Source organism: Candoia aspera, chromosome 1 (assembly GCF_035149785.1).
Source record: "Candoia aspera isolate rCanAsp1 chromosome 1, rCanAsp1.hap2, whole genome shotgun sequence".
Classification (NCBI taxonomy): Eukaryota; Metazoa; Chordata; class Lepidosauria; order Squamata; family Boidae; genus Candoia; species Candoia aspera.
Window position 1 is genome coordinate 325,239,972 of NC_086153.1, and position 12,854 is coordinate 325,252,825.

At 42.6% G+C, this 12,854-nt stretch overlaps 1 protein-coding gene across 2 annotated transcripts in view; it reads left to right on the top strand.

Moving 5' to 3' along the window:
- The window catches only part of NEMF (nuclear export mediator factor), a 165,844-nt gene that overhangs the window by 23,271 nt on the left and 129,719 nt on the right, over positions 1 to 12,854 (top strand). For both annotated transcript variants that reach the window (XR_010066949.1, XM_063290584.1), the window contains exons 17-26: positions 1,453 to 1,556; positions 2,290 to 2,352; positions 3,562 to 3,674; positions 6,467 to 6,524; positions 6,689 to 6,747; positions 7,641 to 7,761; positions 9,695 to 9,962; positions 11,578 to 11,620; positions 11,696 to 11,745; positions 12,168 to 12,315. Coding sequence is in view for 1 of the 2 variants with exons in the window: in XM_063290584.1 (XP_063146654.1) it covers positions 1,453 to 1,556; positions 2,290 to 2,352; positions 3,562 to 3,674; positions 6,467 to 6,524; positions 6,689 to 6,747; positions 7,641 to 7,761; positions 9,695 to 9,962; positions 11,578 to 11,620; positions 11,696 to 11,745; positions 12,168 to 12,315 (1,027 nt within the window). In the remaining variant the exon portion in view is untranslated. The remainder of the gene's footprint in view (positions 1 to 1,452; positions 1,557 to 2,289; positions 2,353 to 3,561; positions 3,675 to 6,466; positions 6,525 to 6,688; positions 6,748 to 7,640; positions 7,762 to 9,694; positions 9,963 to 11,577; positions 11,621 to 11,695; positions 11,746 to 12,167; positions 12,316 to 12,854) is intronic.

Here is a 12,854-nt window from a genome sequence, read left to right on the forward strand (position 1 = left end):
AACAGGGTCTGACCCTGGACAGTTTTGAAAAATAGCCCTCAGTATGCTGTGTAAAGCTTGGAAGGGTCCTCAAGGTGAAGGAAGTTAGACACCCCTGTTCCAGGACTCTGGAGGCTGTAGGTACTGTATGTGCCTAGTACAGACAAAGTTCAGTGATCACAACTTTTTTTTTTTTGCCAGAGGATGAATTGAGCATCTTTTTTTTATTTTTTATTTTTTTATTATTTATCAAATTTATGACCGCCCATCTCCCCCTGAGGAGGGACTCTGCGCGGTTTACACTAGAAGGGAATTAAAACAGTACAATATAAAACTATAAAATAAATACTGATATGCAGTAAAATATAAATAAGATAAAAACAAGATGGCTAAAAGTATAAATCCGCAAGTAAAACAGGGTCCTTCTAGGGAGCTAGCCATCCCCAAGAGTGACTGCTCTCCTTCCTGCCCCAGGCAAGATGGCAAAACCAGGTTTTCAATTGCTTGTGGCAGTCCAGGAGCGAAGGGGCCTGTCTGGGGGAAGAATGTTCCAAAGGGCAGGTGTTACTGCAGAGAAGGCACATTTCTGGGACCCCGCCAGATGGAATTCTTCCTTCCTTTGCTATATTTTAGAACAACCTTCTATAAACTGCCAGTCAGTTCAAAAGATTGACAGCCAGCATGACCAGTTATAGTCCCAGTACATTTGAAGGACATAGATTGGGGAAGTTTTAGATAGCTATCTTTTAGGGCACTTTTTAAAAGTGCAACTTCTGCATGTATGTACATGTTCATCTGATATTGTTTGTGTGCTAAATTTATATTTTGTCCTTGATTCAGGAGCTCAAGGGGGTATACGTATATTCCCTCCTCTTATTTTTCCTCACAATAAAACCCTCTGAGTTACATTGGGCTGCAAGAAAGTGACTGGCCCAGACTCACCCAGTGAGCTAGAAGCTAGAATCTTTCTACTACTATTCCAATATCTTAACCACTATACTACATTTTAATTTTTTAAATGCTTTAAATGATTCTTTGAAGTATGGATGTATTTAGAATATGGGTTTAAATTGTGGATTCCTTAAATTATGATAAACCATTTTTCAAGATTTTAAAACTATCTCAGTAATGGGAGGTTGGTGACACTGCTCCCAGAAATTCATATATTTGTAAATAAGAGACAGTCAGTTGAGAAGAAGTCGGCTCCTAGGTTTGAGAAGGCTGCTGCTATTTTTCTAGATATTTTCTTCCCTTCGCAATTGTCCTGCGTTTCTGCAAAGCAGAACCCACAGCAGATAGAGGCTAGAATTTCTAAAATGTGACTCTGCACCAATCCTTTTGTTTCACATTTGCATCTGAGTGGGAGATTGAAGTTAGTAAATGGTGGGCTAAATGTTCCTAAGACCCAAGACCTTCTGGGCACCGCTTTCTTACTGTATCAATATTTTGCTCTGTCTTGATGTCATCTGACAGGTTTGAGAAATTCCTGTGGTTCATTAGCTCTGAAAATTACCTTGTTATAGCTGGAAGAGACCAACAACAAAATGAAATGATTGTCAAGCGATATTTAAGGCCAGGTGCGTGACTTGGTTCACATTAATCCAGAGTACTGTTAAATATCCTTAACTCTGAATAGAATCCAGTGTGATGTTTAAGTATTCATTAAAAGTGTGTTAAAAGCAGGCCTGATGTTGTTCTCTGTGATATCAGCTTGACTGATGTGTAATTAATACCATTAGGTGGTGATCATTCCTTGTTTGGTGCACGTAATCTGTTCAGTCCAGAGGATGAGGAAGAAACAAAAGATACAGAAAGTCCAAATGTAAAGCCATTGAATAAAATGGCCTTCATCAGATTACAGTCATATTACTAGTGTTCTATGATTTTCTGCTAAACGTGGCATTCAGGATGGGTTTACTGATGAACCACTGGGAGATCAGTTCAAGTTTGAATAATATTTTCATAGAGTGGAGAACACAGAGACTATGTAATCATTTAGGGTTATATCTTCTTACAACTAAGAGAATGCGTAACTTCAGTCAGTGCATATTTTTATTCTGGTTTGTGCTCAGCTTTCTCTCTTGTCTCTCTAGCACTGAATTTTTAATTTTAACTTTTCAGAACAGGGAAGAAGACAGTGTGCACAGTTGATTCTGTATAAACAAACAACCTTGGTTCTGTCTTCCAAAATGATGATCTCCTCTCAGTTGCTGTAGTTGAAGTTGGGTTTCCTTTCTGGTTAAATGTATGGAGCAACTTCACATCTGTTCTGATAAACATAACTGACCTTTCCTGTTTCTTCTGTGTAAGGTGACCTTTATGTCCATGCTGATCTCCATGGAGCAACCAGTTGTGTCATTAAGAACCCATCAGGTAATGGTTTCAGGGAACTGTGCTTAGAGAAAGGGGCCCCTAAAAGATTAGGGACTCTTTAACTACTTCCAGAACCTTTGGGTGACTGTTAATGCTTACATTGGGGCAGTAAGTGGTGGGCCAAAGGATTGTTTTAAACTGCTCTAATTTTTTGGCAGGTTTAGAAGAGGGGGGAGATTGTTAATTAAGAGATAGAATTTTGAATGAATCTCTTGTTTATCAAGATGGCATCCTTGATTGAGATTGTTCAATAAGTAACTTCTTTGAAAAACATGCTTGTACTCCTGAGAGCCATGCTTGGTTGCATTAGAGTTGATACAAATTGAACATAAGTTCTGTTTTCTTGATAAATAATATGTGTTGGTGAAGAATCTCTCCTCTCTGAGAAGCCTGCTACATTCAAAGCTTTTATATGTTCCCAATTTTTTTGGGATGTCCTCAAGTGGTCAAGAAGCCCTAAGATCCTAGTAGGGCAGCTTTTCCCCCCCAGTGCATTCCAAGTGATGGGAATTGTGGACAAACACATCTGAAGAGCATCAGGATAGGGAAAGCTGAGATGAGGGGACATTATTCGGTCCTGTTATTTCTCAAAGTTCCTCCTAACAAAATCAGTGCAGCTTTGTACAGTGTGCGTACATTCAAAAACCCTTGAATATCAGTTACTAGGGGACACTAGTTGGAGTTGGGCTTTGTATATTGCTTTTGAGTGCCCCTGAGGCATCTGGTCAGTCTTTTCTTCCAGGTTTGTTCACTATCCTCTAAGATAGGATAGCATGCCCAGAGTAAGCTAAGCCTGGGGCATTATTCCAGACCATTTGCTGTGGTCAAAAACAAAAAGATATTGGGCATGGCTTTTTCAGGATGCCACTTTTTCAGACCTATCACAGATTTCAGAATAATTCATGCACCTAAATGTTCACTGCCCAGAATGTTGTTTATAGCTTTTTTCCTATCAAATAAGAGGCTCCATGTTCTAGGCTTATTTTCTGCTCTGCTTTCCAGAAGGCAGACTTCTTAAAGGAAGAAATGAGTCAAATTACTGTGTCATTTTTTTTCCTGATTGCAGTTTTAAAACAATTACAGCTTCTAGCACATGTTCCTCAACCCCTCCCTTTCTGACTATTGGGGGTTTAGCACTGGGAAAGGTTAAAAGTCAAGTTGGTGGCGACTTTCTGTAATAAAGACCAACTTCTGGTCTTGCTGTTGCAGGAGATCCTATCCCTCCACGGACACTCACTGAGGCAGGCACAATGGCCCTGTGTTACAGCGCAGCCTGGGATGCTCGGGTCATCACAAGCGCCTGGTGGGTGTACCATAATCAGGTAATGAAGTCATGGGTGGCTGCTGTATCTAAGGGTCTGACTTACAGTCAGGACCAGAAATATTGGAACAAGGATAACTGTTTTGGCATTTGGTCTCTGTATACCACCACACTGAAGTTGAAAGGAAACACACCCAGATGGGAGCAAAGTCAGGACTTTCAGCTGTAATTCAAGGGGTTTGACAAAAGTGGGGCACTAACCATTCAGGAAGTGCAGCCAGTGGCATACACACACACCCATCGTTGGTGGCTCATAAGTAATGGAACAAACCAACATCATTGCAAACGTAAGGATTGCCTTTAATACCTGGATGAAAATCCTTTGCAGTCAATGACTGCCAGAAGTCTGGAACCCATGGACATGACCAAATGCTGAGTTTCCTCCCTCGAGATGCTTTGCCAGGCCTTTACTGCAGCTGCCTTCAGCTGCTGCTTGTTTGTGGGTCTTTCTGCCTTCAGTCTTGCCTTCAGTAAGTGAAAAGCATGCTCTGTTGGGCTGAGATCAGGTGACTGACTTGGCCATTGAAGAACATCCCACTTCTTTGCCTTGAGAAACTCTTAGGTAGCTTTTGCTGTATGTTTTGGGTCATTATCCATCTGCAATATGAAGTGGCGTCCTATCAGTTTGGCAGCATGTGGCTGAACCTGAGCAGAAAGTATAGCCCTATACACTTCAGAATTCATCCTGATGCTTTTATCAGCAGTCAGGTCATCAATAAACACCAGCGACCCGGTTCCATTGGCAGCCATACATGCCCATGCCATAACACTGCCTCCACCATGTTTGACAGATGATGTGGTGTGCTTTGGATCATGAGCTGTTCCTTTGCTTCTCCATACTTTTCTCTTCCCATCATTCTGGTGCAAGTTAATCTTGGTTTCATCAGTCCAAAGAATCTTATTCCAGAACTGGGCAGGATTTTTCAGGTGTGTGCTGTCAAAGTCTAATCTGGCCTTTCTGTTCTTGAGCGTTACCAGTGGTTTGCACCTTGTTGTGAAGCCTCTGTATTTAGTTCATAAAGCCACCTCTTGACTGTAGATGTTGACAATGACATGCCTACCTCCTCAAGAGTGTTCTTGACCTGGCTAGATGTTGTGAAAGGGTTCCTCTTCACCATGAGTAGAATTCTGCAGTCATCCACTTTAGTTTTCTGTGGTCTTCCAGGCCTTTTGCTGTTGCTGAGCTTGCCAGTTAATTCCTTCTTTTTCAGGATGTGCCAAACTGTTGTACTGGCCACTCCCAATGTTTTTGCTCTCTCTCTGATGGGTTTATTTTGTTTTCTCAGCCTAATGATGGCCTCCTTCACTCGCATGGACACCTCTTTGGACCTCATGTGAGAGTTCCAGTGAACAGCTACCAAATGCAAATGTAACACTCAGAACCACCTCCAGGCCTTTTATCTGCTTGATTGGTCATGGGGAACCCAGGAAACAGGCCACACCTGGCCATGCAGCTGCTTGTCAGCCATTTGTTCCATTACTTATGAGCCACCAAGGATGGGTGTGTGCGTGAGCCACTGGCTTACTTCCTGAATGGTTAGTGCCCCACTTTTGTCAAACCCCTTGAATTACAGCTGAAAGTCCTGACTTCACTCCCATCTGGGTGTGTTTCCTTTCAACTTCAGTGTGGTGGTGTACAGAAGCCAAATGCCAAAACAGTTATTCTTGTTCCAATATTTCTGGTCCTGACTGTAATTTTAAGAAATGAAACATTTTGCTGGGTATTCTACAGATGCATTGTTCTGGAATAGGATTTTTTTAAACACTGAATAATTGCAAGACTACTACAACCTCCCACAGTAATTGCCTTCATAGCATATGACTTTTGGGGGTCTAGTTCTTTATCGTGCATTCCTGCTCTTCTGTGCAGATCTAGTCAAGGCTACTTCTGGCTTTTCTGCACTGTCATGGGTACATGGTTAAGTTTACTTCTGTGTGTGTTCTTCCTGTTATAAAAGGAATTTGCTTTGCTTTCCTTTTTAACGGCAAGAGGATTGTATCTAGGTAAATGTGCTGATGATCAAGTAGCCTCTGCTCTGTAAGCATTTTGGGATAGCTGCACAGGGCCGTAGAATAATATGATGCTTTTGTTACAACAGATTGGCCTTTTTCAGTCTGGTGCCTTTCCCAAAGATGCTGATGTACAGCTCCAGTCTTCCGCCAGTCAGCATGCAATTAAGGGTTGAATTTAGACAGGGAAGACTCAGGTTCAAATCTTCATTCAACCATGTAGCTCACTGGGTGAATTTGGGCCAATCTCACAGATGTATTCTCTCTCTCTTGGCCCATCCTACTTCGTAGGGGGGTTGTTTGTGGGATATTATTAAGGGAGACCTTTCCACTTGGTAGACTGTCATCTGCTCCCAAAGGAAATACAGAATATAAATGAAATATAAATAAATAAATAGTCCAATACATTTGAGAAGATCATCTTATTGAGACAAGTGGCAACAGACTAATTGTTTTACTCCCCTGGTACTGGTCTCAAAAGCTTTTCATATTAGGTTTTCCCTGAAAGTTACAGAATTGCTGGAAATCACTAGGGAGGAGCGTTCCAGTTGTTTGATTGATGGTTCTCCCTCCTCCAGTCCCAGCACAATCAATGGCACCCGTTGGTGAATCTGTTACGTTTGTATCGGTTTCTTGGACAGTTCTTCCTAAAACTCTAGCTTTGATTTCTGTTACACGTCCATCCCTCATTCCCACTTCCTTTATGACAAGGTAACCTTCGTGGTCCATCTTGGGTGCATATGATGTTATTGGTGTTTAATCATCTGGGTAACCTCCATGCAGGTGTCCAAAACTGCTCCCACTGGAGAATATCTGACAACTGGAAGCTTCATGATCAGAGGTAAGCTCTCCAAGGGGACATTTCTGGCGGATGGCTGTGGTGCACGTGGCCCAGTCCAGCGGGAAGGGGAGATGCCAGGCTTCATATCAATGTTCTGAGGAGGCTGAATTTGCTTTTCCATGCAAACCTCTATGACCAAATTTCTTTTTTTTTTTCCCCTCCAGGAAAAAAGAATTTTCTTCCCCCTTCTTATCTTATGATGGGCTTCAGTTTCCTATTTAAGGTACTGCGTGCCCTTAATTTATTGCTGCTGCTTTAGGGATGTATAAAAATTAGATGCAGGATGTTAACTCCCAAGTATTTGACTCTACTCTTTACTAGCTTGGCTTTTGGAGAACAAATACATCTCCAGTCCAGGAAAGTGGGATTACGATTTCAGTGAGATCTGGCAGCTTTCACCTGTATGTACCAGAAGTAGCTGTACTGCTTGCTTTCTTTTTGTTTTTCCAAAAGAAAAGCTTCTATTTTTAGTAAGCTTTACACATGTGTACCTTTCTTCTTTTCAGTGTATTCACAGTGGATTCATAACATTTTGTTAAAGCAGCCTTAGATGTTGGTAAATTCATGTACGTGTGTCTGTTCAATTACATTTGTTGTATTTCTCCCTTTCGTGTGTGGGTGCACATGCACCCACACACACACACATTCCATATTGCAGTGAGATTTAAAATAGCCTCCACTAATATTAGTGGGGTCTCTTTTAAAATCTGAGCACTGTGTGCATGGGAGGATGAGTTTTTGAGAGAACTATTGTGGAGGGAAGGATTAGTCAACAGCAACCTGATTAAAACTCTCTTGTTTGGAAATGAGGCTTTAAAGTAGCCTCCATTCATAGCTTCAGAACAGATCTGTGTCCTTTTTTTTTTTTTTTGAGGAGGAGGAGGAAGAGTTAGCCTTTTCTCTCTAATAGCAACCTCCTCTCTCAAAACCTGTACTTTTCAGATACAAAATGCACTTCATTTTATAATAGAGAGTGAATTTAAGGTACCTTCAATATGGCTGCCAATGGAGTTTCTGGTCCAGGTGTTTCTTCCATTTTTTTCCATAAGGAGCTGTCAGATGCTGAGAGCTCTGCCTTTATCCAAGGAAAACATGGATATCTTTATCCTTCTCCAGGTGGATGAATCCTGTGTTTGGAGACACAGGGGTGAGCGAAAAATCAAAGTGCAAGATGAAGACATGGAGACTGTGACCAGTGCCACCAGTGAGCTGGCAGCAGAAGAAACAGAGCCCTTAGGTATGCCTGCACATGGCTTAAGGTCTTCAGGGCTTAAGGGCTGAAAGAGTTTATCCACAGGCTGTCAATTATTGCTTGAGGAAAACCATGGTTGATAACACAATGCTGGTTTATAGGTGCATGTACGCAGGGAGCATTGTGGAGAAAATTGGTTTTAAAAAAGGAATTGAAGGTGAAGAAAAAGTGAGAGGTAGTACCATGCAGGAGTTCCAGGAGGAAGTGCTAGGCAATAATGGGAGTGCAATGGATATGGCAAGAGATATTCCTTACTTCTTTTTGGAATAGAATGGGAAAGTAACCTTGGAGCTGAGAGATGCAACTTCCAGATTTTTAAGAAGCACTAAGTTTACCCTATGCTATTATGAACATATGAAAAACTCTTATTGATAGACTTTGAGCTTGTCTCCTCAGCATCCTCTTCCCACATTGTCTAACAAGCTGCCTAGTCAGGCCATTCACTGAACTGACATGAAACCGATTTTTTTCCCCCACTCAAGGTACTGGTTTTCAGTGGATTTTAATCCCAAATGTCTGGTCTGGTCCTTGGCTGAAGTTTCTGCAGGTGGCCACCAGGTAGCTACAGAAGCTTTGGCAAAGAACACCCTCTGCAATGTGCTTTCCTCCTGTCCTTGAGACTGGTGGAAAGTATGCTGCTTAGGACGCTGTTGCCTCTCTTGCCGTGCCTCAGACACGAGGGTGGCACAGTTGCTGTCCTCAACAGATTTTGGGTGGTGGTGATGGTGGTGTCTGCTATTGCTGTTGCAGGAGCAAGGAGGAAAGGAGGAGAGGGGGATGCCCTTTGCTGCTCCTCCATCCCAAAAGTATGATCCTTTGTCTTCCTTGCTCATCTCAGCTCTTCTGACTGATTTCTTAGACCATCCAGACACACTCTAGAAAGCATGGAGCAATGACTGCAGTATGGCTGAAGTCAGCAAACAAGCTGGCCATCTGCTGAGGTCAATGTTGGCAGAGCCAAAAAGAACATTTTGGCTAACAGGCAAGCTCTGTCCAGTCTCTCAGCCAAAGCAGAATTGGCCATGGCAGCACAAAGCCCCATGGTTGGGTGGAAGGGAATAGTCCTGCAGTGGGTCAGTTGGAGCCCTAGGTGCCTCCTCCATGTGACACTGAAAGTTTACATAATGGAGGGCTTGTTCTGGTTTTGGCTGGAAAACACTTCTTTCCTGCTGGAACATTTAGATCCCACCACAGCCTGCCTCAGGTGGAGGCTTTGCTGTGATGACATGTCTTTTGTAGGCAGTGAGCAGCCCATCTTAGAGCCAGGACAAAGAGCATATGTGGATGAACTGAAAATATTAGCTCTTGATGGGCAGTGAGCAACTATTTTGCTCAGCCACAGGTGTGTCCTGTTTCTCAGATCTTGTCTTGTTTTTGCTTTCTGCTTTCTCTAAAGCTGGTCAATGCGTCAAAGATCAGCAATATAAGAAATAAGGAAGAGTATGTACATACTGGGTGTTGCTTTTGCACTGGCCAGCCAAGCAGCCTTGTAACTGGCATTGCTGTGCTACCTCTTCCTGGTCTATTATCTGTATTCTAAGCCAGAGTCAGTCATTCTCCCTGTGAATAAGGCTCAGGATGCTTTAGCTTAGTGCTGCCGGAGAAAATTATGTTTCTGAGTCTGGGTTTCCATGTGAACATGGTGCCATTCCTGCTCCTGAGTGTGAAGTGCTAGAAAGAGACCGGTAAGCTCTCTTGATTCCTCCAAAGTGAATGCGTCTTCAGATGGAGTCTCTCTCAGGTGAAGTCCTCTTCCTTTGAGATCTTGATAGTGCCAGGAAAATGGTGGGATATCTTGTCCTCCTCTTCAGTTAATAAGCTTTGCTTCCTTTTAAATTCCAAGGACTGTTACTTCACTTGTTTGTCCTAAGTCATGAGTGCAATTGAATATGCATTCCTTCCTTTGCTTTTTTCCAAGATGCACCAGAGGGAGATGAAAGTAGCAGTGATGATGATACTCATAAAGAGGAGAGCCAAGATAAACCTGAGCATGAAGAACATTTTGCTGAAATAAATAATGAAGAGTGTGATGGGAATGGAGCGGGAGATGCCTTGGTCATGGAAGGATCATCTGAGGAAGAGAATGAAGTTTTGGAGGAAGAGGAAGATGAGGAACCGCCAAGGAATGCTCCAGAGATAATTTTTCCAGACACAACCATTGATCTTTCACATCTCCAGTCCCAAAGGTAATAGAAAGCAGGACTATTCTTGCAAATATGAAGAAGGGCCAAGACCATCTTTGGAATATATGCCAATATAAGTGTGAAGTTTGGGAGTTAGTCTTGTCACTTCTCTCCTGTAACTTTTTGCAGTCCTTCCCAGTGTTCTTTGCCTTAATAATTTTGCTTCTGGTTTGGGCTGAATAGGAGTGTTATGAGCATAATGCCTGTCCATTAAAAAAATAGCTGTTCAAATAGTTTGACAGTTTGGAACTAATATTGGTTAATGTTGGATTTTTTTAATGAATTGGGTTGTTATTTTTAACTATTATGCACTGCCCAGAGTCACTTTTGTGAAATGTGGGACATATAAATTGTTTAAGAAGTTAATAAATTTGTAAGAATGGTGCAGTAAGGGTGGGAAACAGTGTCTGTCAAGAGTATAGAGGACCTATGGTGATAAGAACACAAGAGCATTAGTGTGTTAACTAATATAATGGGAATCAGTATCTATATTTTGTTATGGAGGTATATAAAGAACTGTAAAGGATGTAAATGTAAGTTGAGAAAGTATCTGCTCCCTCCTTATGTAAATGTTGGGAATCAGCTGCTGTCTGAGTCAGCTTTCGCATAGCAAATACAGGCCTCCTGCTTGCATTTGGCCCCAGCCTTATTGGCCTTCAGGAAAGTGGTGAAGACCTGGCTTTTCTCCCAAGCTCTGGGGTCAGGATGTTGACAGAGCTGTTGTGGGTTGGTTGGTTGGTTGGTGGATGGATGTGAGTTTTATCAGGTCCTCAATGTAGTTCATTATTTTACATGTAGTGCTTGACTTACGATCACAATTGGGACCGGAATTTCCATCGTAAGTCATTGCGGTCGTAAGTTGAGTCACTGTCCTAACAGTCAGGAACCACACTGAAACAAGGAATAAGTCTCTAGTGTTTTATTACTGCTACATTGGACAGAAAATCCTAACAAACTGAAGAAGCGTGAGAAAACCCAGACAGATAAACCCCAAAAGTCAAGGCGGGTCTGTCCTGTGTCTCTTTGAATGACCGCTCAACTCCTCACTACTACGCATGCGTTTTCCCCCCTGGATAGGGGCCCCCTCCTGCTCACCATCAGTGCTCATGACAGACACCATGTGACCGGACCCTGATTTTACAACCATTTTTGTGGTGGTCATTAAGTGAGTCATGGGTTGTTAAGTGAATCACAAGTTGTTAAGCAAATCCAGCCTCCCCTATGGTGTTTTTTGCCAAAAACGGCAAAAAATGTCGCACAACGCGATCACATGACCGTGGGACACTGCAACTGGTTGTAAATGTGAGCTGGTTGCCAAGCGCCCAAAATGTGATCATGTGACCGTGGGGGTGGTGCGATGCTTTGCAATGCTCAGAAGTGCTTTACAGGCCACAAAGCACCCATTCTGAGGCTGTTGTAACTTCGGACTACCTTTAAATGAACAGTCGTAAGTCGAAGACTACCTGTAAATAGTTGTTTTACTGTATTGTATTTTTATTTCGTTTGCCATTGAGTTCCTTTTGGTAGATGGGTGGCTACATAAATGTATTTCATAAATAAATAAATTTGCTTCTCACTGGACTGTTCTGGTAAAAAAAAAACCTTTGTTTTGTTGTAGATCACAGCTGAAATTTGTTCCAAAAGATGACATCTCAAGTTTGGTGAGCTCTTTGTTGAGAAGACTGTTGGCTGCAGCTCATCCTGCATGAACAGCTTAACTCTCTTTTCCTTTGTAGGGCGACAGCAAGTCTCAGGGCCGGAGACACCTCTCAGCCAAGGAGAGGAGGTGAGGGGGCCCAGATAGGATGTGTCCATTTAGAGCAGTGTTTCTCAACCGTCTCAATTTTAAGGCTGGGGAATTCTGGGAGTTGAAGTCTGCACATCTTAAAGTTGCCAAGGTTGAGAAACACTGATTTAGAATTAGCCCTAAGCAGCAGTTTTGCAACTGCTTGGGAAGTTACGCTACTGCAAGATGCATTCTTAGCCCCAAATGACCTTGTAGACTCCTTCGTCTTGCTTTCTTTCCTTCCCAAAGAGGTTTATGTGGTATGGAGCCCCACAATAGCAAGATAGTACTTTTGTGGCTGCTGTTGCCAGCCTGAGGCCTTTTTCCCCTCTCGTTGGAGAGCAGGGTGTCCTTGACAATATTGAAATCAGTTAGCTAGCTGGCAGGTCTTAGAAACTGTACGGAATTCTGCTTTCCCTTAGGGAGCTGAAGAAAAAGAAGCTGCCGAGTGACCTGGATGATTCTGATCCTCCAAAAGGGAAGGAGGAAGATGATTCCAGTCAGCTCCAGCCTTCTCCTGGTAGTTGCAAGAGTGCTGGCATGCAGCAGCCCGTCAAGAGGGGACAAAAGGTGAGTAGAACTATGTGCGCATTTTGTACTCCTTGGGTAGCCTAATCAGTTGGGTGGGCAAAACTAGAGATTCTTGGACCACTGAGATTTCAGCAACAATCTATGCCAGACTTCCACAATCCAACGCTGTCCAAATATGATAAAAATACAGTTCCAAACTACTCTGCCTCATCTGGAAGGCCTCAAGATGGGGAAAGCCAATTCAAGCTGTTTATGCGTGCTGGGACCAAAAGCTCTTTCATCTTCTTAACACTGCAGTTCTTCAGTGTCACATGGCCTTCTACCTGAGTGTTTCAGAAATCACTAAGTAATCTGTGGAAAAAGGCAAACTTTGCCTATTTCCAGGCTGCCTGAAAAACCATATATTGAGTCCTTTGCATCAGAGTTTGATGCTTCCATCCTTCAGACCTGCTTGAGGTTGTCTGCATTTCATAATGAAAGGACCAAAACCCAACTATAGTAGATATAACGCAAACACAAAAAGCTGTATGATCTGGGGATTATAGTGGTTGATGCGTAACATGTCAGGTTAAGAAAGG